The 25,711-nt window shown below is 42.1% G+C and overlaps 1 protein-coding gene across 3 annotated transcripts; it reads left to right on the top strand.

Annotated features, from left to right (window-relative positions):
* Positions 1-6,892: 6,892 nt before the first annotated feature.
* Positions 6,893-25,099, top strand: ccdc92 (coiled-coil domain containing 92). 3 transcript variants are annotated; one of them, XM_058388646.1, is made up of 5 exons: positions 6,902-7,052; positions 17,854-18,056; positions 18,177-18,357; positions 18,596-18,637; positions 23,663-25,099. In XM_058388646.1, the coding sequence occupies exons 3-5, from the start codon at positions 18,222-18,224 to the stop codon at positions 24,436-24,438; spliced, it is 954 nt and encodes a 317-aa protein (XP_058244629.1). In that variant the 5' UTR covers positions 6,902-7,052; positions 17,854-18,056; positions 18,177-18,221; the 3' UTR covers positions 24,439-25,099. The 3 variants fall into 3 exon arrangements, with proteins under 3 accessions (XP_058244628.1, XP_058244629.1, XP_058244630.1); XM_058388647.1 differs by lacking the exon at positions 6,902-7,052 and adding an exon at positions 16,551-16,944; XM_058388645.1 differs by lacking the exon at positions 17,854-18,056 and having other exon boundaries at positions 6,893-7,052.
* The last annotated feature ends 612 nt before the right edge of the window (positions 25,100-25,711 follow it).

Genomic DNA, 25,711 nt, shown 5'->3' with positions numbered 1-25,711 from the left:
TATGCAAATGTTCCTGGGATCAAAGCGGAATCTGCAGCGTATTTACATTTAAGGCTCATGAATGATTTATGTGTGTTGTGTCTTTTAGTCCTCTAGCCTGGAATGTGCATTAGCAGTGAGGAGAAGTGCAGCACACACTACACACACTACACTCACACACACACACACACGGATACAGATCTGTGTACACTGGATGAACTTGCACAGCCGAGCAGTTCTGCAACAGCATCAAAAAAAAAAAAGTATGCAGAGCATTCGTGCTTGGCTACTGCTTCAGTCTCACAGGAGGGAAGAAGAGGAAAAAATGCATTACATGCTTCTAGATTTCACCGCAAACCTTTTCAAGGAATTCGTCGTCTTCATGAGAGACACGGTCTGCAAACATATGAGTCAAAGGCTCACAAATCACTGAGAGATAAATATATGACTGTATGCAGGGGAATAAATCATGAGCAGTACCTGACAAACTACACGTAGTTCAGGAAAGAGTAGAAAAGAAATAATTAAATAATTAAGCCAAAATGTAACAACAGCAACGTGACCATGCTGCCCTCTAGTGTCCGTCCTTAGTATTACACCATTTCCCTTTACAGAACAGACGTTAAATAATAAAATAGTTGGATTTCTGTGTATTTATAGTATTTAAGGATTAAGAGATTTAAGAGTGTCTTAGCAATGAGACTCTGTGTGTCATTTTTATTACTTTACTTTATTTACTATCCACTAAATACTTATTTCCCAATAAACTTCCTGGATGTGAGTGCAGCACTAAACATGGATGTAGTGCACATCTAGATGTAGTACACACCTGGATCTAGCATCAATTCTACATCTGGATGTAGTACACACCTGGATCTAGCATCAATTCTACATCTGGATGTAGTACACACCTGGATCTAGCATCAATTCTACATCTGGATGTAGTACACACCTGGATCTAGCATCAATTCTACATCTGGATGTAGTACACACCTGGATCTAGCATCAATTCTACATCTAGATGTAGTACACACCTGGATCTAGCATCAATTCTACATCTGGATGTAGTACACACCTGGATCTAGCATCAGTCCTACATCAGGTTTTAGTACACACCCACACCTGGATCTAGCATCAGTCCTACATCAGGTTTTAGTACACACCCACACCTGGATCTAGCAGTAATCCTAAATCTGGGTGTAATGCACCTTGTTCTAGCATCAATCCAACATCTGGATGTAGTACACACCCACACCTGGATCTAGCATCAGTCCTTCATCATGATGTAGTGCACACCTAGATCTAGCATCAGTCCTTCATTGTGATGTAATACACACCTGGATTTAGCATCAATCCTTTATTGAGGTGTAGTACACACCTGGATCTTGCATCAATCCTTTATCAGAAAATAGTTCTTACCTGGATCTAGCATCAATCCTTCATCGTGATGGAGTACACACCTGGATTTAACATCAATCCTTCATCAGGATGTAATACACACCCACACCTGGATCTAGCATCAATCTTACATCTGGATGTAGTACTCATCTAAATCTAGTATCAATCCTACATTTGGCTGTAGTACACACCTGGATCTAGCATCAGCCCTTAATTTAGATGTAGTATGTACCTGGACTTCAACATCAGCATCAATCCTACATCTGGATGTAGTATACACCTGGATCTAGCGTCAATCCTACATCTGGCTATAGTACACACCTGGACCTAGCATCAGCCCTTCATCAGGAAATAGTTCTCACCTAGATCTAGCATCAGTCCTTCATCATGGTGTAGTACACACCTGGATCTAGCATCAATCCTTCATCATGATAGAATACACACCTGGGTTTAGCAACAGTCCTTTATTATGATGTAGTACACACCTGGATCTAGCATCAATCCTTCAACAGGATATAATGCACACCCACACCTGGATCTAGCGTCAATCATGGATGTAGTATGTACCTGGACTTTAACATCAGCATCAATCCTACATCAGGATGTACACACCTGGATCTCGCATCAATCCTATGCCAGGATGTAGCACACATCTGGATCCAGCATCAATCCTACATCTGGATGTAGTACACACCTGGATCTAGCATCAGTCCTTAATTTGGATGTTGTATGTACCAGGACTTCAACATCAGCACCAATCCTCCATTAGGATGTACACACCTGGATCTAGTATCAATCCTACATCTGGATGTAATACACACCCACCCCTAGATCTAGGATCATTCCTACATCTGGATGTCGTCCACACCTGGATTTAGCATCAATCCTTAATTTCAAAGTCGTATGTACCTCGATCTCAATGTCAGCGTCAATCCTACATTAGGATGTACACACCTGGATCTAGCCACAATCCTACATCTGGAGGTAGTATCAGTATTTATCTATGTAACTTCTCCGTTATCCGTTAATCTTCAAACAGACTGTAACAAAAACAATTCTGCACCAAAGCCTTGTGCTTAAATGTGTAAAAGTATCCACAGATGTCTGGGCTTTTTGTGACGCCATCAGTATCAGTTTCATAAAGCTCCCATCACTCAGACTTCAGAAGAAGCCATAAACACATCAGGTTGAGCATCCGGGATAAAACGGAACAACACTGGACGTCAACAGGCCAGACTGTCTCACTCCAGAGAGATGAATGATGCGCTCTGTTGTGGAATGTTCTACTTGGTTGCACTCCACTCAGCAGGTGAAAGCCATTATAACTCCATTTAAACTCCAGCTGCCTCATGGACATGATGGAAAAGTGCTCTGAATGTCCACCGCACCAAACATAGCACTGTTTTCTTTGCGAGGATAAAAGGGAGCTATCGATATTCTTAAACTGCTTGAATGCCAAATAACGCCGTGTAGGTCTGGATTAATAAACTCTCTGACTTCATATAACGGACAGATCTGCTGCTTTGGTCATCACAGAGCTGGAAAAAAATGAGAAAAAAATGCGTTCAGTGTCGATGGAATCAGAATGGTTGATCTGATTTTTTGCTAGCAATTTATAGCCTTAATTTTATGCATAAGGTCACAGCAGTAACAACAAACAAGCTAATAAAGTAAACAATTGAAAAATATATAAAAGTCATGGGTGTGTGCTGTTATAGAAAAAGAGTCTCTCTGTTAGCTGAAGGTAATAATGTTCCACTGACACTGGAGACTCTTTCCATATAAATGTTACAGAAAACTGCACCATATCTCCAGTAAGTGTGTGAGAGGGTTGGTTTTACTTGTTCCTGTTATCACTTAGGTTATAGCAGCTATAAATAAACAGTCCTCTCTTCTTTCCTGTCTCTCCTGGAGCTTTTGGAAAACGGTTGAAACCGCCAAATCTGCTCTGAAGACTTTCCTGTGGTGGAAAAACCTACAAACTGTGTTCCAAAAGCTCTGACACTGGAGTCTCCTTCCACAGATGTGAATAAATGTCTTATTACAGAAAACTATTACTAATTAACAATTAGACAGTGTTCTTCGATAAATAACACGTTTCTTCTTTTTCTTCTGCCTCTTCTTTTTCTTCTTCTTGGATTAGGTGAAGGGTTTAAACAGACACTAACCTCATACCTCAAGGTGTAATTTACACCTTGTGCATTCTATTCTTTCTTTCTAATTGCTGTCATTTATGTCACAGGCTACTGGAGGATTCACAGAGGAAGAATTTTTATAGTGTAACACACTGCTTCCTGTTCACATGACAACTGAAAGTTGAATCTTCACCCGTCTCTGTGAATTAGCTCTTGCTAGAGTGAGAAATGATAAGATCTGGTTGCTTCATTTTTCTGGTTGCTTATCTTATCTTTTTCCAATCATAACAGTACATTTCTAAAGAGCTAAAAGCTACACTGGCCGAGAAGTGCAAAACAAAATAACACATCCAAAACCAAATTTACAAATCCAAAAACACAAGGAGAATTCAGACCAACAGGAACCCAGATAGCAAAATAGGTCTGGCCCAGATCTGGCCCACACAAAGCACTTACACTCCGCCCACATACCACAAAGAATGACAGCCCTTTGGTGGCCCATATCTGGTTTGCCAGAGGTGGGCCACGCATGGGCCAGCACAAGGCCAGCACTGGGCCACACTGTTAGCCCAGAACAGGGATGGCACTGGGCCATACTGCTGGCCCAGATCTGGCCCACATAATGCACTTACACACATAAACCAAACCGTAAACAGGCCACATCTGGTATGGACAGACCTGAGCCACATAAACCAAACCATAACCGGGCCACATCTGGCATGCCATCATAAACAGTTTGTTAATTTGTTATTGTGTTTCTGGATTTGTTATTGTGTTTGTTGATTTGTTACTGTGTTTGTTGATTTGTTATTGTGTTTGTTGATTTGTTATTGTGTTTCCAGATTTGTTATTGTGTTTCCAGATTTGTTATTGTGTTTGTTGATTTGTTATTGTGTTTGTTGATTTGTTATTGTGTTTCCAGATTTGTTATAGTCTTTGTTGATTTGTTATTGTGTTTGTTGATTTGTTATTGTGTTTCCAGATTTGTTATTGTGTTTCCAGATTTGTTATTGTGTTTGTTGATTTGTTATTGTGTTTGTTGATTTGTTATTGTGTTTGTTGATTTGTTATTGTGTTTCCGGATTTGTTATAGTCTTTGTTGATTTGTTATTGTGTTTGTTGATTTGTTATTGTGTTTCCGGATTTGTTATAGTCTTTGTTGATTTGTTATTGTGTTTGTTGATTTGTTATTGTGTTTGTTGATTAGTTATAGTCTTTGTTGATTTGTTATTGTGTTTGTTGATTTGTTATTGTGTTTGTTGATTTGTTATTGTGTTTCCGGATTTGTTATAGTCTTTGTTGATTTGTTATTGTGTTTGTTGATTTGTTATTGTGTTTGTTGATTTGTTATTGTGTTTCCAGATTTGTTATTGTGTTTGTTGATTTGTTATTGTGTTTGTTGATTTGTTATTGTGTTTGTTGATTTGTTATTGTGTTTCCGGATTTGTTATAGTCTTTGTTGATTTGTTATTGTGTTTGTTGATTTGTTATTGTGTTTCCGGATTTGTTATAGTCTTTGTTGATTTGTTATTGTGTTTCTGGATTTGTTATTGTGTTTGTTGATTTGTTATTGTGTTTGTTGATTTGTTATTGTGTTTGTTGATTTGTTATTGTGTTTGTTGATTTGTTATTGTGTTTCCGGATTTGTTATAGTCTTTGTTGATTTGTTATTGTGTTTGTTGATTTGTTATTGTGTTTCTGGATTTGTTATTGTGTTTGTTGATTTGTTATTGTGTTTGTTGATTTGTTATTGTGTTTGTTGATTTGTTATTGTGTTTCTGGATTTGTTATTGTGTTTGTTGATTTGTTATTGTGTTTGTTGATTTGTTATTGTGTTTCTGGATTTGTTATTGTGTTTGTTGATTTGTTATTGTGTTTGTTGATTTGTTATTGTGTTTCTGGATTTGTTATAGTCTTTGTTGATTTGTTATTGTGTTTGTTGATTTGTTATTGTGTTTCCGGATTTGTTATAGTCTTTGTTGATTTGTTATTGTGTTTGTTGATTTGTTATTGTGTTTGTTGATTTGTTATTGTGTTTGTTGATTTGTTATTGTGTTTGTTGATTTGTTATTGTGTTTGTTGATTTGTTATTGTGTTTCCGGATTTGTTATAGTCTTTGTTGATTTGTTATTGTGTTTGTTGATTTGTTATTGTGTTTGTTGATTTGTTATTGTGTTTCCAGATTTGTTATAGTCTTTGTTGATTTGTTATTGTGTTTGTTGATTTGTTATTGTGTTTGTTGATTTGTTATTGTGTTTGTTGATTTGTTATTGTGTTTGTTGATTTGTTATTGTGTTTGTTGATTTGTTATTGTGTTTGTTGATTTGTTATTGTGTTTCTGGATTTGTTATTGTGTTTGTTGATTTGTTATTGTGTTTGTTGATTTGTTATTGTGTTTCCGGATTTGTTATTGTGTTTGTTGATTTGTTATAGTCTTTGTTGATTTGTTATTGTGTTTCTGGATTTGTTATTGTGTTTCTGGATTTGTTATTGTGTTTGTTGATTTGTTATTGTGTTTGTTGATTTGTTATTGTGTTTGTTGATTTGTTATTGTGTTTGTTGATTTGTTATTGTGTTTCCGGATTTGTTATAGTCTTTGTTGATTTGTTATTGTGTTTCTGGATTTGTTATTGTGTTTGTTGATTTGTTATTGTGTTTGTTGATTTGTTATTGTGTTTCTGGATTTGTTATTGTGTTTCTGGATTTGTTATTGTGTTTCTGGATTTGTTATTGTGTTTGTTGATTTGTTATTGTGTTTGTTGATTTGTTATTGTGTTTGTTGATTTGTTATTGTGTTTGTTGATTTGTTATTGTGTTTGTTGATTTGTTATTGTGTTTGTTGATTTGTTATTGTGTTTGTTGATTTGTTATAGTCTTTGTTGATTTGTTATTGTGTTTCTGGATTTGTTATTGTGTTTCTGGATTTGTTATTGTGTTTGTTGATTTGTTATTGTGTTTGTTGATTTGTTATTGTGTTTGTTGATTTGTTATTGTGTTTGTTGATTTGTTATTGTGTTTCCAGATTTGTTATAGTCTTTGTTGATTTGTTATTGTGTTTGTTGATTTGTTATTGTGTTTCTGGATTTGTTATTGTGTTTGTTGATTTGTTATTGTGTTTCTGGATTTGTTATTGTGTTTGTTGATTTGTTATTGTGTTTGTTGATTTGTTATTGTGTTTTGCACTTCTCGGCCACCCTACAAAGTCTCACTCTTCTGTTTTTCTCTTGTGATTAGTGTTTCTAGCCAGCTAGGTGTGGGAGACATGCACGTGGCAGCATTTATTAGCTAACTCTTGCTAGCTGGTGTTGTGAACTCGGTTTCCCAGCATGCTTTGCTTTATTGTGTGGTTGCTCGGGGTGATATGTGTGTGTGTGTGTGTGTGTGTGAGAGAGAGAGAGAGAGAGAGAGAGAGACACGCAGGCGCTCTCTGTACTGACGGAGGAGAACAGAAATCCCGGGGATCATGTCAGGATGAAAATAAACAATATGTCGCACCGTCTCCGTGTTTGGAAGCCCGCTCTCACGCCGTGAATACCGAAGGTACGTGTTTACGCACAGCCCAGGGTTTTATCTATTTACTATTATTTATAGTATTACCGCTGTTATTATTTGAGGTCTCGAGCGCATCCTTGCGCGTGCACCTGCGCCTGCCATAACAAAGCTAACAGGCTAACTGCGCAGTAACCGTCCAAATATAAAACGTTGCGCTTTAATGTATGCGCTCAAATACGGGTTTAGATAAATAATAAACTGATAAACATGTACATTTCCCCTCTATCTATTTGCTATTGTCTGCGTATCCAGTGACGACGGCGTCATTGTTGTGGCTTTACACTAGTTGAGTTGTCAAAATGGTTGTCATTGGTGATGAATGTGAGTTAACGGACGTTTGACAAAAGAATAAAAATAAATAAATAATCGCACTTAATTGACACTTTACGTGTATTTAACACGGTTTCTGCTTCATATCCGCAATGCAGGTGCTGTTTATAACGGATGTGCCATCGGGCTTTTTCTCTTTTTTTCTCCCACAGAACTGCGCAATATACCGTGATTACCGTTTATATCGCCGGGAATAGAAATTTTGCCAGAGAAAGTCGATATGCAAATGAGGTCGTGATATTTTCCAACCAATCACAACATTAGGATTTGCATAGAACCTTCCCGAATAATCGCGCCTGAGTTGCTGTGAGGTAGCATCTGAAATAGAAAGTTTCTTTTCTTTTCTTTTCTTTTCATTTCTTTTCTTTTCTTTTCTTTTGTATGTCGATAAGTGTGACGTAATTTTGTTGTTTAGGATTTTAGTAAAAACCTCCTAAAAATATATAAAATAAAACATTCCCAGGTACGTACATGACCAAAACACTGCTCTCGTAGGAAAATAGTCCGTAGCGATATGGTCAGTGTGGTGTGATGAAGCTGAGTCACCACTACAAAGTTGATTCATTTCCAGTAACATCACACCCTGAAGTGTGTTCCACTCCTCTCTGCAGTGTGCCAACGATCACTGCCATCTTTCATTCGTTAAAAAGTTCTCACTTACCTTTTAGCAGCTGTAAACATTCCCTCGTTCCTTCACCAGCCTCTTTTTTTGTGTCATGGGGACTTCAGGAACTGTCTCTGGAGACTCCTTCAATCTCGTTAATTAGTGATTACCGATTATTTTCCGTACCGCTTTCAATCCGTTTATTATTAGGGTTAGCTTTTGTGGTCCAGCGACTGGATCCTGCACTCTCATTGCCATGACCCGGGTTCGATTCCTGGTGCAGGACGCTAACCCAGCCGCTGAACAGTTAACTCTTAGTGCTCTTAGTGCCCAGATTAAATGGGAGGGTTGCATCAGGAAGAGCATCCGGCGTCAAAGCTGTGCTAAATCGAAACATGCGGCCAAACGATCCGCTGTGGCGACCCCGAACTGGGAAGAGCCGAACGAGGAACAAGAACAACATTAATAGGTTTAGATATTGTCAGTTAGCTGTTGCTATAGAAACGATGGCGCATTAGAGCGTGGAAATTCAATAACGTGGGACAGTAACTACACTGTTAGTTAACGTTAACGTCATGAAATGTCCTCGTTGATGATGATCACATGGACATTCTAAAGATTCATGAGACAACTGTGGATGGTCTCACAAAGACACCATTGCAGCTTTGGACTGCAGGTGCTGTGATAGCTTCAAGACCACAATCTCCACTCCAGTCTCCGTCAGTGATCAACAAAATACACAGATCAGGCATAACATTATGAGCAGTGAGAGGTGAAGTGGATAAGACTGATGATCTCCTCATCATGGCCCCTGTTAGTGGGTGGGATATATTAGGCAGCAAGTCAACATTTTGTCCTCAAAGTTGATGTGTTAGAAGCAGGAAAAATGGACAAGCGTAAGGATTTGAGGTTGATGAAGGGCTGAATTGTGATGGCGGATAGACCACTGGATCAGAGCATCTCCAAAACTCGCAGCTCTTGTGGGGTGTTCCCGGTCTGCAGTGGTCAGTATCTATCAAAAGTATCCTTTATGTCCTGTAAATATCCTTTAAGGTCCATGGAGGCTCCACTTGACAACCTACAGGACCAAGCTCCATTAAATGATGAATGAATGAACAGTAATATTTCCCTTCAGCAGACAAATCTAAAGTCAATCCTTGTCCCCAAACATGCAATAGTTAACAGCAGTTTTGTTGTTAAAGGCTCACTTATAAACATAGGTAACTTATCAACTTGCCAAGAACGAACATCTTGCTGGATGCAAATGCATTAAGGGAAAATTTTCCCGAACCTAAAGCCTTGTCTGCATTCAGTCTCTGTGTCTGCCTCCAATGTTATTTACAAACTGAAGAGTCAGTTTCAATCTTTATCTAGTCCAGTGAAAGCTGGTAGCACATATTGGATCCCTCTTATTTATTTATATATATATATATATATATATATATATATATATATATATATATATATATATATATATATATATATTAGGTACAAATGAAAACGAATCTTCCTCGCAGATGAAAGAAAACCGTACATCTCTTTTTTCCTTCCGAATCGCTGGCACGATTGATGTTAGCGGCGCCGATGCTTGCTGTCAGTTTCGCGCCAAGTGTTACGAGCTGCTTCATTATGTCAGCACACCTCTACTTGGTTGGATACCAAGTCCAAATAATTACCTCCTAAAAGCTCATACTTACCCTGCTATGTTACATAGACTAAAGCTCATGGTTTGTCAGCTTATATCAGCTTCATCACTGGCTGTTTCTGTTAGCTGGAGATTTCTGATTGTTCTTTCCTTCACTCCGGACCAGGGTCAGGAGTAAATTGATGTATTACTGACTTGAAGCTACAGCCAGAAATATAGTAATAGTGATTGCTTTCCAAAGTATGGGGCAAAGAGTATGTGTGTATAAGCGATGCTCTCAGACTTTCCTCTGGTGCTGTAGCTCATTGATTATTAATGCTGAAGAGGAAATGCAGCATGGCCTGAGAGAGAGAGAGAGAGAGAGAGAGGGAATCTGTCTCGAGGGCATGGACATAGATAGACCAAAGCTCTGCAACTGAGGATGTCGTGACAGAAAAAAGAAGGGGCGATAAGCAAAAAAAAAAGAAAGAAAGAAAGAAAGAAAGAAAGAAAGAAAGAAAGAAAGAAAGAAACCAGAGAGTTGCTGGAGCAAAAAAAAAAAGGAGGCAGAATATATTAATGAATTTTTTACAAATGGCAAAAAGTTGAGGGACAAAGATGGAGAATTAAAGAAGAAAAAAAAGGAATGTAGTGAAGATGTGAAAGGAGTGAAAAGGAAGAAAGGAAACGGAGAGCCGAAAACAACAAGTGGAGAGGTTAATAGAAAAAAGGAGGTGAAATGAAGGAGGTGGAGAAGAAGAGGAGGCTCTGAAGAGAAGGAAAAGGCAGTTGAGGAGGAGTGAAAGAGCAGGAAGAAGAAGAGATGGAGAAGAAAAGGTGAGGAGTGAAAAAGGAGGTTCTGTAGAGAAGGAAAAGGAGGTGAGGAGGAGTGAATGAGCAGGAAGAAGAAGTAAAGGAACAGAAGAGGTGGAGAGGTGAAGGAGAAGAAAAAGGAGGTGGAGAATTGATGGAATGAAAAAAGTGAAGAAGGTGTAGATTTGAAGGAGCAGAAGATCAAGAGGAAAGTTGAAGACAAAAAATAGAAAAGTGATGAGTCAGAAAAGAGAGATAGAAAGGAAAGCAGTTTTGCTGGTGAGGTCTGGGGCTTGTGCGTCTCGTAGGTGAGTGGCATCTCAATTTTCCTCCATCAGATCAGATCAAACCAGACTCCAGCATCAGCTCTTTAACCATTTTTAGCTACACCACAAATGCTTTGTAAGACACCGGGGGTTCAGCCTTTCACACTTACGGTAGCTGCTGCTGGTGGACAGCAGAAATGACCGCTTTCAATACTGTATGATTTACCATCATTCACTTTCCCCATTGGCTTAATATCTGCTTAAAAGGAAAAGCAATCTATACTTTAATAATTTACTACTAGTGTAAGTTGTGAGCTCACACAGCCAGACTCACTCTCTTGCTTGAAGTGACTGTAATTTTAACCCTTTTAATTTTTTAATAAGACATAAAGCTAACTAAGTGGTTTAGTTTACACCCCCAGTGTGTGCCAAGACAGATATCAACATCCTGACACCTTTCAAGATGTACCTTCGAGGAAAGTGAGTCTGGAACTCGGCACGAAACAGACACCCGCTAATCGAAAGGATCGCGACATCTAGCAATGTACATCACATGACAGGATTTTCAGAGAGCAGGTTGTAAATCTGTCTAGCGGATGAAGAGGATGATGAAGCGAGTCTGTGGTCTGCTGGAGCTAGTCAATTTTTAGATTACTACAGGCAATAAGTGAAGCTAATAGCCCGAGGGCCACTGGTGAATCAGCGTCTGACGGGAGCCGTCCGGGTTCTCGCTGCAGCCTGACTGCTAAATGTGACGACGTCATGGCCGGTGATGGGAAGACGCTCGTGTTTCAGGAAGCGCTCGGATGTTTTACCATCCAGTGTATTGGATATCAATGTCAGGAGCAGCTGAGCTCACACACACTTAGATTGCACGCAAATATGGCTCATTAATAATTGAGTCCGTCTGCCTGGGCCGTCCCTCCGTCTCTCTTACTGTTTTAGGCTAATGTGGGTCATCAGCCATTGCTTGTGTTACTCAACACCCTTCACACAGAACGGCATTTACTAATAAGTTTGTGTTACTTAGCACTCATCGAGGTGAGGTCAGATGTTTTATTCATGATGATGATGTAAGTCTGAGCTCTCGGCATGATTACATGTCCCTCAAATGCACAAAGAAACGAACACCTATAACGTCTGTCAGTGTGTAGATGTTGTCTTTTGCTTTTTATTTGAAGGGTCAAAAACAGGAAAGCATTAATAACAATATCATTTTTTGTTTTTGTTTTTTTTTGCATATGTCCGAGTAATGGTCACTGATCTGATCCACCCAGTATGTGTGATCAGTACTGCACTGCTAGGCCATGTGTTACACCTATGAATACTTTTAGGCTTGTTTTGGGTAGTGCTGACTATTTCTTTAGGTTATTTTGAGTGTCATCAATCCCTTGTGCTTGTAAAAAGTCTTAAGCACCATAAAAACCTAAAGATATACCATAGCGCTTTCTGTTCTTAAAGCCCGCAACCTCTCCAGGAATGTTCAAGAGTGAATTCTGGAGTCCTAAAATCATGACCTATTCTCGAGAACATTTATCAGTACAGAGCCAAACCTGACCAAGCCCTGTGTGATGCAATAAGGTGACAGTACCTTAAGCCTAGGAATGGTTACCTAGGTTACTATCCAGGACCCTCATCTTCCCCCTTTATTTCTACCACGACTGTAAAAGTAAAAGACTGTAAAAGTCTCTTTTATGGTCCTCAGTTACAAGCTTACCGTAGTTCCCTATCACAAATGCATTATAGCATGGTGAAAGACTTCTTCAAATATCCCAGCTTAGGCAGTCTGAGGGATGAAAGCACAGATACAGAGAGAGTTAAGGGGCCTTGCACTAGACTCAACCTTGTTCAAGGGCTCAGTGAACCCCCACCCTTCAGATCATCAAGCCAGTGCCTTAACCGTTTGAGCCAGCTGTGCCTTAACACTATTTATCAGTTGTTCTTTTCACTACGAATTTTTGTTTTGAAGTGGCTACTTAACGTTTGATTCGCCCACAGTATCTTGATTAAAGTCTTTTAAAATGGCTTCCAGTGTGTTTACCTGGTCTCCTGCAGGCCAGTTTGAATTTTTCTTGGTAGTCAAGCATAAGACTTTCCCCGAAATTGCCATGTCCCTTAATAACCTAGAGGGAGAAGACTTTGACTACATCCTGCACCCACTGCTTACAGCCTTTTCCATGGCCCTCTTAACTCTACAAAATATATAATGTGCAGAAGGATGGGCCAAACAATCAGCTCAAGTCTCGAGCTGCCACCAGTTGTCCAAACCTGGGCACTAGTAAGATCTTAGCCATCCCATCTCCCTATCCCTGACAGTCATCTTTGGTAGCACTGAGTTCAATTATTCTGGGAGGCTGAGCATTGCTTGGTTTTCAAGAGCTTGACCTGATTGTGCCTCCTGGTGTAGCTTCCTTTGAGAGAGTCTGACTTTTGAAACTGGGAGTAGTGCAAATTCTGAATCTTCCCTTTTCCACTGCTTGAGATTCCTTGGTGAGAACAGGATGTCATATGTTGCACTGAGCAGGAAGCGGTTTTGGCTTGTATCTCTCTGCCATATGTCCTTCCAGCTGAGCTTCCTTTTCTTCACGCTTTCCCAGTTTCCCACTGTCCCTGTCCAGCGTATTAGACAAACACAGTGTTCTTTGCTGCCTCTTCCGATCCATGCAAATCCAACACAGCAGACTTGTGAGGTTACCTTGTTCCAGGAGCATCTGTTTTTATCCATCTTTATCCATCGCTTTCTAGCCTGAAGCCACAGTTGGTATAATTAGGTATATACCACCAGGTATGTCCTCACATAACCACCCCTTCTGCCGTCCGTCCCTCTGTGTCTCGTCTCTCAGCTCCCCTCCTCTGTAATCCTCTGAACATCCAGATGTGACACGTTTATTAGATTTCATAATCAATATTAGAGCGGGAGCCTAAAGATGGAGGAGGATGATCCTCACTGAATTATTCAGACTGCAGGAGATTCAGGCCTGATTTAGAGCCTCTAATCAACCCCACTCATGGGATAAGTGCACATTTATGTGATTGAAGTATATAATAATTTGATGATGCTTCGAAAAGCTTTGCTAGACTGCAGCAAAGACTAAATGATCACACGGCAAGAATCTGCATTGAGTCTTTGTGTCGTATTTTGACTGAAATGTATCCATCCATCCAGTTTCTGAATCGCTTATCCTGCACAGGGTCACAGAGAACCTGGAGTCTGTCCCAGAGGAATCGTGAAGGGGGATGGGGGTGGATTTGGGGACATCCTGGACGGGGTGCCAATCCATCGCAGGGCATAAATGCACACAGATTAAGAAATGTCCTCTAGGATAGAGAATTTCATCTTCTTTTAGCCAGTATCCTCGCTAAACACGATGCCTCACAAGCTAGCATTATAGCAAACAGGCTAAAGACGTGACCTAGCAAGCTAACGAGAGGTTAAACACCCCTAACATCAACAAAGAAATATAACCTTGACATGAGCTAACTCAGAGAGAAGCTAGCCAGCCGTGGCCTTGTGTATATTTGTATAAATCTCTTATACTTTTAAGCAAAAGTTTTAGAAAATCATATTTGGGCGGGGCAACCCCAAGGTCTCTGGATCGATCCTGAGCTTGAGTTACTCTCATATAGTTTCTGTGCATGTTCTTCCCAACTTTGGTTTCCTCCCACATTTCCAATACATTGAGTAGGTGGATTAGATAAGATTAGATAACTCGCCCTGGGTGTCAGTGAGCGTGTGCAGGCTGCCATTCTTTCCAGGGTGTATTTCCACAAGACCAGGATGAAAACGTCACTGAAAGTAAAACTTATGAAACTTGAGCTGAGGTTTCTTGCTAATTTAGTTACTAGTTTAGTAGCCTTTATTATCAACACACATACATTACAGCACAGTGGAATTCTTTTCTTCACATATCCCAGCTGAGGAAGTTGGGGTCAGAACGCAAGGGCAGCTATGATTCAGTGCCCCTGGAGCAGTAAGGGTTAAGAACCTTGCTCAATTGCCCAACAGTGGGGCTTGGCAGTGTTGGGACAACAGTGGGGCTTGGCAGCTGACCTTCCAATCAACAACCCAGAGCCTTAACCATTTGACCTACCACTGCCCCGCCCTGCGAGATAGTTAGACAGGTGAACAGTGGGGCAGTGGTGTGATGACTGCTTCCATCTGGACACATGCCATTCTTCATAGTAAGGTAAACAAGCTAACATATAAACTAGCATTATGGCAAAAAGGCTAAAATAGGATTGACCTAAACTGTAACCATGCTATCTTTAGCAGTGGCATCGATTAGGTTTCTGTGAGGAATCTTAACATAACTTTTTTTGGTCCTCCTTAGGGCAGTGTTTATATAAACATAGTCATTTCAAAGGTAATATATTTTATTTAACTTATATGTCTACCATTTGGCAGACACTCTTATCTAGAGCGACTTACATTTTATCTTATACAATTGAGGGTTAAGGGCCTTGCTCAGGGGCCCAGCAGGGGCAGCCTGTTGGACCTGGGATTTGAACTCACAACATTCTGATCAGTAGTCCAACACTTTACAAACCTTAGTCACAACACCACTGAGCTACCACATCACAACTTGACTCACAAAAGCACATGAACTAGCAATAAGCTAGCTAGCTAATGTGATTGATATAGATAAAAACCTTTACATTGTCGTAGACTTCTTCCCAACTTTCTGAGAATGAATTTCCAAATCGTGGAGGGAGTCTTCTTCGTTTTTTTGTTTCTCCGTTCAGAGTCACGAACCTCAGGCGACCTGGGAGCGAAAGAAGCGCCTCATTAACAAGGTGAGCGCGTGACGTTCCCGCCCGTGAGAATGAAAAGTCGACGCTCAGGTCGTGCGACGGTGCAAACGAACAAGGTCGAAGGCTTATTTTAAGACTGCGTCACGGGAGATTCATAAAGACTGATTATGCAGAGATGCAGTTCACTCCCTCTCTCCATCTGTAAGCAGCTCAGGGTGATGGCTCTCCAGCTGCTCCTATCCCCTGCTGCTGTTAGACCCCTCGTTTCTTCTCTTTTTTATCTCCTTTTCTGTCTGCTGCCTCCTTTACCAGGCCATAACGCTGTCATTAGCTATTCATGGCTCTTTGTTCTGAAAGGCAGACTGATAATAGGGAAGAATAGTGCTATCAGGAGAAAATAAGGCTGCACTTAGAGTGTGTGTGTGTGTGTATGAGACCTGCTTGTTATTCCATTAGTTCAGCATAGCTTTTGTCCCTGATTCAGCCATGTTCACACTGAATTTGCCCTCAAATGAAGCTTACACACACACACACACACACACAATGTACTTCATCATGCTTTTAGAGGACACGTATGAGTTTAATCAGCTGATATAACAGGTTAGTTTTAGATGAACATCCGTCATGTAGACAGATTAAAACATAAAGTGATCAAATTACACAGATAAAAGATTTCTTTAAATCTCTCTCTCTCCCTGTCTCTCTCTCTGTCTCCCTGTCTCTCTCTCTCTCTCTCCCCCCCTCCCTCCCTCCCTCCCTCTCTCTTGCTGTCTCTCCCTGTCTCTCTTTCCCTTCCTCACCCCCCCTCTCTGTCTGTTCCTCCCTCTCTCGCTGTCTCTCGTTCCGTCCCTCTCCCTGTCTCCCCCCTGTCCTCTCGCTCTCTCCATCCTCCATCTCTCTCTTCTCTCTCTCCCTTCCTCACCCCCTCTCTCTGTCTGTCCCTCCCTCTCTCGCTGTCTCTCGTTCCCTCCCTCTCCCTGTCTCCCCCCTCTCCTCTCGCTCTCTCCATCCTCTATCTCTCTCTTCTCTCTCTCTCTCTCTCTCTCTCTCTCTCTTTCTCTGTCTCTCGTTGGGAAAGTTTCGAAATGGTAATGAACTTCAAAGTTAAACATTTAGTTTGTTAAAATCTTCCTGCCCAATTTTTCACCAATATCAGACATTAGGATTTATAACGAGTTACAAACACTACCTATGATGCAAAAAGTTTTTCAAAGCTAATTGATCTTAGACACCATGGTCTGATTCTTCTCACTCCATCTCATCACACTGTGTATCTATAGGATTGCAAAACGTCCTGCTGTTATAATGAGCTCCACCCCTCTGGGAAGCATTTCTACTCGATTTTGGAGTGTTTTTGGTGAGATCAGACAGTCGGATGTTGAGGAGGCTCCAGTTCCAGTTCATCTCCACGCTCTGTGATTTGTGTGCGGCTGCATTGTCGTGCTGGAACAGGTTCGAGCCTTCCAGTTCCAGTGAGGGGAGATTGTTCTGGTACAGCATACAAAGACATTCTATATAACCGTATGTGTCCAGCTTGACAACATGAAGCTCACATATGGGTGTGATGGTCAGGGGTGCACATACTTTTGGTCAGATAGCATTTGTATGATCAAAACTAAAGGTTGCTTTTGTAACCAATGACAAAACAAGTTCTGACCTTGTATGTGAGAAGTGAAGAGAGAGAGAGAGAGAGAGAGAGAGAGAGAGAGTGAAAGAGAAAGAGGTACGGAAAGTTCCAGCATTCATCATCTTTTAAAACACACCCTATTTCCCAGAAGTACCCTTAACCTTGTTGGTCCAGAATTTGATCCTTTTTAAATCGATTTTTATTTGATTAAGTGGTCACTCAGCACTGCTGATTATTGATGTTTATCAGTTTCGAAAACGCTTCCTTGAGTTTCTTTCATCGCCACGTCGACGAGGCTGACCGACCAGAAGGAACCTAAACATTCTGTCCATCTGTCCAGCAGCAGATAGAGGGAGAGAGAGAGAGAGAGAGAGAGAGACTGAGAGAAAGAGAGAGAGAGAGAGAGTTATCCACCCATGTGTATCTAAAGACATGCACATACACACACACACACACAGAATAGAAGGAGGAAGATTGGTACTTACCCCATAACTGTACGATGCATACACACTCCTATTAAACAAAACAGTATTATTATTAACAGCCTGAGTGCCTGTGTATTGGCACCCTTGCTTTAAAGCTTATAGAAACCTTGTCCTGCTACATCTCACCCTGATTTATATTTTTATTTATGCTGCATCACTTATCAAAATACTCATCCCTTATCAAAATACTAATCCCTTATCAAAATATTCATCCCTTATCAAAGTATACTTCTTAAAAAGAAACCATGTGTCACAGTTATCAGCATCTCTGCGTTTAATATTTTGCAGCCGTAACACCACTGAGCTCTTATGCTCCTGCAGTGATGAGGCTGGAGAATCTGAGACCTTCCTTGACATCATCAGCAGCGTAACATGATCCCATCTGTTTTTCAAGACGTAAAATCTTCAGAGGTTCAGTCTTCCCAGTGGCACAACACCACACTGCAAAACGTCCACGGCTAAAGCAGATCTCCTAAACTCTTATAGTAAAAGTCAGCAGCGAATAATCTTAACACTTAAATTATATCCGCTTTAAACTTTCGGTTTGGACAGGATGAACTCCAAGTATCTCAACTTAACCCCCCCACCCCCCACCCCTTCTGTGTTTGCAGCTTTGGTGTGTGTGTGTGAGTTTGTATGTGTGTGAACCGGTCATCATGGCTTCCGAGAACGTGACCTTGGAGAATCAGCTTGACAGTGCGCAGAAGAACCTGCTGTTCCTGCAGCAAGACCACGCCAACACGCTGAAGGGCCTGCATGCAGAGATACGCCGCCTGCAGCAGCACTGCACTGGTACACACACACACACGCACACACACATGCATAAAGTATACCGACTTCTGTAGAACTTACATACTTCATATATACAGTATGTAACATATTATTTTTAATAAAGGCTTTATAAACAATTAATTAAGAGATCTTTCTTTAAGTACATAGTAATAATAGATATTACAATATTAAGAAGTGAGGAATCTTTATGATCTCTCTCTCTCTGTCTCTCTATTTTTCACCTGTCTCACCCTCACAGATCTGACATACGAGCTGACCTGCCGCAGTTCTGATCCGAATGGTAAGATCTCTCTCTGTCTTTCTCTATCTCTCATTCTCTCTCTCTCTCTCTCTCTCTCTCTCTCTCTCTCTCTCTCACACACACACACACGCACACACATTTTTTATCTCTGCAGATGATCTGTCTCTCTCTTTCTGTCCCCTTGTGTCTATTTGACTGTCTGTCTGCCTGCTTGTCTGTCTCTGTCTCTTCACCACTCTCTGCCTGTCTGTCTGTCTGTCTGTCTGTCACTGTCTGTCTGTCTTGCTACCGCTCTCTGCCTTTCTGTCTATTTCTGCCTGCCTGTCTGTCTCTGTCTCTCTGTCTCACCACTCTCTGTCTGTCTGTCTCTGTCACGCTACCTGTCTGTCTGCCTGTCTCCCCCCATGAATTTATTCTGGAGGAGAAAGTTTTCTTTAGGGTTTGTTGTTTTTTTTGTTGTGAGTGTGTTGACTGTGTTAGTAATTAGTGTTGGTCCTCTGGTGGTGATCCAACCGCTTCCAACTGCAGTGGGCTGTAAATAAGGTTTTAGTGCCGCTGCAGAAAAAGAGAGGGAGAAGGAACAGAGAGAGAGAGAGAGATCAGGAGAGAAATAGCCCTCTGTCCCCAAACACACATATATCACCAGGGCCCTGTGCTGTAACCTGGCAACCAGCGACCCACCCAGTGCTCACACTCACACACACACACATACACACACACACACATACATTTAAAAAAGGTACACACACCCTCAAACTCTCACACACACACACACACACATTTAAAAATGTACAATCACACTTACAAACACACACACATTCACACTTAAAAACACACTTACAAATATACACACACTCACACACAAATATATATATATATATACACACACACACACACAGTGTATTATTTATTTGTCTATTTGTGTTTCTTTATGACTGTCACAAACTCTTCTCTTCTCCTCCTCTACTCTATTCTGTTCATTTCTATCCTTTTCACTTCTGTTTCCCCTGCTCCTCTATTTCTGCCCTCAGTTCTATTGTTATTTGATTCCCTTCTACTGAATTCTGTCCTACTGTTGATTTATTTATGTATTCTGTTCAACTGTCTGTCGATTTAAATTCTATTTTCTATCCTATTCGATTCAGTTCTCATATTCTATTTGATCACATTATTGTATCTATTATAGCATTGTTTTTGGCCAATTGTATTCTATTGTGTTCTACTCTGTTCTATTATTTCCAGATGATGGGTTGTGTTCCACTCTATTCTGTTTTATTTCTTCTTCTTCTGTCCATTCCCCCCCCACCTCTCCCTTTCATTTTCCCCTGGTGTATGTGACTGTATGGTCAGCGTGTGTCAGCGTCCTCGCAGCATTACTGTAACCGTGAAGCGCAGAATTTAATTAAACTCCAGCGTGCGATGTCTTCTTGGTAAAGATGTGTTTAGAGACAGAGATATTCTCCATGTCTGAGTGAGGAGCTGAACTCAGTCCTCTGTAGAGAAGGCAAACAGCACAGAGCTGAAGTGAAGCACGACTAAATCAGGTTACAGCGGAGCGGCTCGCTAAAGAGAAATAAAAAGCCCAGTGCACTTGTACAAAGCGCTTTTAGCTTCCTGCTTGTGTTAGGTGCGTTCCTCAGGCTCCGATGCTGTTTCTGTGGCCGTAAGTGACCTCACCTGCATGTGGAGTGGCACGATGAGTGTGTGTGTGACATCAGAAATCAGACCCACACTATCATTTCGTGGATGTTCAGTAATGACATCATCACATATTAATACACCCTGGCCAATGTGAACTAATAAAATATCAGGCTAAAAATAAGAGATTTTGAGCTCTCCTGTAAATGGAAGAGAATATGTCCGCCATCATGAACTCGTGCCTTATTTTTGTTTTCTGAGCAGACCGAACGTCCGATCTGGAAAATCTGGAGTAATAACTGATCTTTAAAGACTTTGAAGAATGTGAGACAGGAAAAAAAGACAGGACAGCTCTAATCATATGTTGTTGATGTTGCTGCAGAGATGGTACAGGAAATAAGATTACACCAAGGCAGCACTAATGCACATGGGCTAATGCATTATCTGTAGCCTGTACACACACACACACACACACACACACACCCCCAGACAGACAGAAGTCAGCTATAAGGCTTTTTAGGAATATTAATTGCCGTAGAGACTGAGTAAAAACATGACAAGTAGTTTATAAGCAGCCTGTCACGAGACACACTTATTCTCCTGTCAGGACACGTCGATGGGTGGCTTCACGTCACGTCTCTCAGATCCGTCTCGACGTCTTCCCACACATCCTTCCCGAGTGTTAAGACATGATGCAGTGGAGAGTACAGAGGTGTAATGAGGTTTACACATGTATGTGGTCATGGATCCACGTGATAGGAAAAGGGCAGCTGGAGAGATGACCCCCGTGTGAGTCACACCATTACGGCCATGTGAGCTCATCCTGTTAGAGGGAGAGAGAGCGTGAAAGAGAGAGGGGGAGAAAGAAGGAAAGAGAGAGACAGGTTAGAAAGGGTAAGAGAAGAGAAAGAGGAAGAAGGAGGGATGGAGGGAGGGGGAGAAGGAGACAAAGAGAGATGGGGAGAAGAAGGAAGAGAGAGAGAGACGGGGAGAGAGGCAGTGAGAGAGAGAGACAGATGGGGAGAAAGGGGAAAAGGGAGAGAAAGAAAGAGGGAGAGAGACTGGGAGAGAGAAAGACAGGGAGAAAGAGAGCGATGGGGAGAGAGGGTGGGAGGAGAGAGAGGAAGAAGGAGAGGGAGAAGGAGGCAAAGAAGAGGGGGAGAAAGAGGAAGGGAGAGGGAGATGGAGAGAAAGAAGAGGGGGAGAAAGAGGAAGAGAGAGGGAGATGGAGAGAAAGAGAGATGAAGAAAAAGCGGGAGAGAGAGACCGGGAGAGAGGTGAAAAAAAGAGAAAAAGAGAGGGAGAGAGAGAGACGTGGAAGAGAGGGGGGAAAGGGAGAGATAGAGAGAGGGGAAGAAAGAGGGAGAGAGAGAGCAGGAGAGATGGGTGTGAGAGATAAAAGGGAAGAGAAAGGAAAAGGGAGAGATAGAGAGAGGGGAAGAAAGAGGGGGAGAGAGAGATGGAAAGAGAGAAACAGAGAAAGAAAGATGGAGAAAGAGAGACAGGGAAAGAAAAAGAGAGTGAAAGATGGAGAGAAAGAGAGATGGAGAAAGAGAGATTAGGAGAGATGGGGACGGAGAGAAGGGGGGCCGGGATTGTGAGACAGAGGGTAAACAGATGCTCCTTCTCTTTATTCTCTCACCTGAGAAAGCACAAGCTCTCCCTCGCTCCTGAAGACTTTCCCATAGCTGACACTGGAGACTCCTTCCATCAGTGCTGTGATCCATGATGCCGAGTCTATACGCCGAGTCATGGAGACTCTTTTTAAACGAGTTAAATAAACACCTCCTTTAGAAAACTTCACCATGTCAATAATTCTGTTTGTTTGTTTTATATGAACCTTTTTATAACATCAGCTATAACTGAACACCTTCTGACCAATCAGAATGGAGCATTCAACTCTCTGTGGAGTGAAAGAAGTATTCGTACCTGTACTCGGAACACGAAGTTACACTGATTGCTTTTGTGTGTGTGTGTGTGTGTGTGTGTGTGTGGAGCAGAGCTGAAGGTCAATAGAGGGTGAGACGCTCCTCATACACTCATATCGATTAGTACTGTAACAGGAGACAGCTCGTCTCTCTCTCTCTCTCTCTCTCTCTCTCTCTCTTGTGTACATTTGTGGCCCCACCCTGTTTAACAGATACAGAGGGAGAGAGAGAGAAAACAGATAGAATGACTTTCGCTTTTCTAAAAATAGCCGATGCGTACTTTGTGTTAGCGTGTAGCGCGACTGGGCGTTATATCATGAGTGTGTCTGTGTGCCAGCGAAGCGGCACGTAATTAGCACGTAGTAATTGCTTTGTGGATTTCCAAGTTAATTTGTAAGAACAAGGATAAAATATCACCAGTTTCTTTATCTAATACCTTCAGTGACTCAGATTTGAAGATGCGTCTTCAGTGGGTCACGGGCTGAAGGACGTAGGAGGGCGGAGTCGAGAAGACGACATGGAGAGGTGATGGAAAGCGATTGAAGGAAATGCGGGAAGTCAGCACTGCCCTCTAGTGTTGAAACAGCATCCTGTCATTCCTAGGTTTTAAATACTGATAGATCTGAGGAGTTGGAGTGAGGCGACTATCACTTTTATAGAAAATGTGTTTTTAATTTTTTAAAAGGTAAGGGTGGGATTCTCTCCTGTCCTCCTGACATGCTGGTGAGCCTCGGTTTATCTCACATGGCCACTTATAATGGATTACAGAGTTCATAACAGAACTCTGATCACAGCTTAAAATAAAATAAAATGGCATGCACTGGGTTAGAGTTTAGTTTGTAAACCCTGAGTAAGAGGAAGGGAGATGGAGAGAAATAGAGATGAAAGAAAAAGAGGGAGAGATACAGGGAGAGAGAGAGAGAGAGAGAGAGAGAGAGAGGGGAAAAGGGACAGAAAGTGAGAGGGGAAGAAAGAGGGAGAGAATGGGGGGGTTAGAGAGAGAGAGGGACAGGGAGAGAGGGGAAAAAGGGAGAGAAAGGGGAAGAAAGAGGGGGAAAGAAAGATGGAGAGAAAGAGAGATGAAGAAAAAGACAGAGAGAGACAGAGGGATGGAGAGAAAGAGAGATAAGAAAAAAGAGGGAGAGAGAGAGACAGGGAAAGAGAGGGAGATAGAGAAAAAGAGAGATGAAAAAAGAGGGAGAGAGACAGGGAAAGAAAGAGGGAGAGAGCAGAAGAAGGGGAGAAAAAGAAGGGAAGAGTGGGAGACAGAAAGAAAGACAGGCAAAGAAAAAAAGAGAGAGGGAAAGAGAAAGATGGAGAGAACGAGAGATTGGTAGAGATGAAGACGGAGAGAAAGTGGGGGGGTGGGGGACAGAGGGTAATGTTTTAAAATAAAGCTTAAAATAAAATAAAATATCTTACACTGGGTAGAGTTTAGTTTGTAAACCCTGAGTATATGAGAGTAATGTTATAAACCTCCTGTCTGTGTGTGTGGCAGATGATGGCGAGGCTCGTTGCAGAGAGCTCCAGCGTCGCTGTGAGGAGCTGGAGGAACAGCTGAAGGCCAAAGAGCAGGAGAACAGCGAGTTGCTGCGCGAGCTCGAGCAGAAGAACGCCATGATCTCGGTGCTGGAGAACACCATCCGCGAGCGTGAGAAGAAGTACCTGGACGAGCTGAAGCTCAAGAGCCACCGGCTGGCCGTGTTATCCGGGGAGCTGGAGCAGAGAGCCGGCACCATCGCCTTCCTCACGGCGCAGCTCCACGCCACCAAGAAGCGCCTTCTGGAGGGCGGAGCCGCCTTCAAACCGTCCCCACCGGCCGAAGCGAGGCTCGAGTCACCCACCAACAGCGCCGGCAAGCAGCCGGACACGCCTCGCAGGCGCATGCGCAAGAGCCTGTCACAGCCACTGCACTGCGAGTACACCGAGCTCTACAGGGTGGGCGCAGCCGACGGCAGAAGGATCGTCCTTCGGGATGCCGCGGGAACGATGCCCGACCCCGCGCCGTTCCTTCAGGCCCGAGACACGCCCGCTAACCCTGATGCACAGCCGGTGGTACGCGAACGACCCCCTGTAATCCCGCCCATCGCCTCCGCAACAAGCCCCGCCCATGCTCCTGTGCCTCCGAGCCCCAGGCAGCAACGAGGCTCCGCCCACGTCGGCGTGGCACATAGGATCCCTCATCCACCTGTGGAAGTGGAGACGCTCGCTGTGGATCAGGTTAGCGGAGAAAAGGTGGTGCGTAAAGCATCAGGCACTGACAGAACTGTTTAACACACACACACACTCACACTCACACACACACACAGTGTCTTACACTCACACTGATTACAGCCAATGCAGTATGAGCAGGACTGAAAAGAAAAACACACACACACACAAGCAGTGTATAGAAATCACACTATATATCTCTCAGTACTATAACGTTGGAATAATTCATGTAGCCACACAAACACACCGGACGACACACTGGGACACACTCCGGCTTCACAGGACGGTGACGGAAACAGGAGCACGGACGTGTCCTGCTGATGACACTGACCGGGACGCGAGCCTCTCTATAGCCTGCTGTTTATGCAAAACTGCGACAAGCAAAGATCAAGAACGTTTTTTTTCATGTTCAACATCACGTCTGTTTTTTATTATTATTATTATTTGGACGCCGCATGCCAAATGTTTCGCTCTCCTTACCTCATTCTCACGCTGATTTCGGTCATGGTCTGGTTCTCTTTATTGTCGTTTTTTTCCTCCAAACTCGGTATAAACAGCCAAATCTCGTCATCGCCGCCTTTCATTCTAGACGCATATTTATTGCGGTAGTGAAGCAGGTTTGCACTGTCCTTCTGCCTGGTCTGTACAGGTCACTCACATTACTGTAGACTCCTGCTGCTTTTTTCCCCCAAACTGTAACACATAAAGCAAGTGAGAAAACAAACTCTCCTGGTTTCCTGGGTTTTATTGAAAGGGTTCATATGCATACAGTACTTTTTTGTACACTACAGTATGTCTCCACACAGATCTGGGGGCAGAGTTCTGTATGTATCTCAGAAAAACAAACAAAAAAAGTATTAAGTCAAGGCTAGTACTGACAGAACAAAAGAATCACTCTGCAATGAAGATTTATTCAGTCAGAAAATCAAGTCACACACATTGCCAAAAGTTTTGGGACACACCTCCAGATCATTGAGTTCAGGTGTTGTTTTTCAGGGGTTGGACTCGGCCCCTTAGTTCCAGTGAAAGGAACTCTTAATGCTTCAGCTTCATACCAAGACATTTTGGACAATTTCATGCTCCCAACTTTGTGGGAACAGTTTGGGGATGACCGCTTCCTGTTCCAACATGACTGCACACCAGTGCACAAAGTAAGGTCCATAAAGACATGGATGAGAGAGTTTGGTGTGGAGGACCACCAAACTCTCTCACTGGAACTAAGGGGCCGAGTCCAACCCCTGAAAAACAACACCTGAATTCAGTGATTTGGAGGGGTGTCCCAAAACTTTTGGCAATATAGTGTATGTAAAAACTGCTACATTTTGAAAATCAAAAA

The sequence above is a fragment of the Hemibagrus wyckioides genome, linkage group LG05 (genome assembly GCF_019097595.1).
Source record: "Hemibagrus wyckioides isolate EC202008001 linkage group LG05, SWU_Hwy_1.0, whole genome shotgun sequence".
NCBI lineage: Eukaryota > Metazoa > Chordata > Actinopteri > Siluriformes > Bagridae > Hemibagrus > Hemibagrus wyckioides.
Note: the sequence above shows the minus strand (reverse complement) of the source record. Positions and strands in the feature narration are given on the sequence as shown.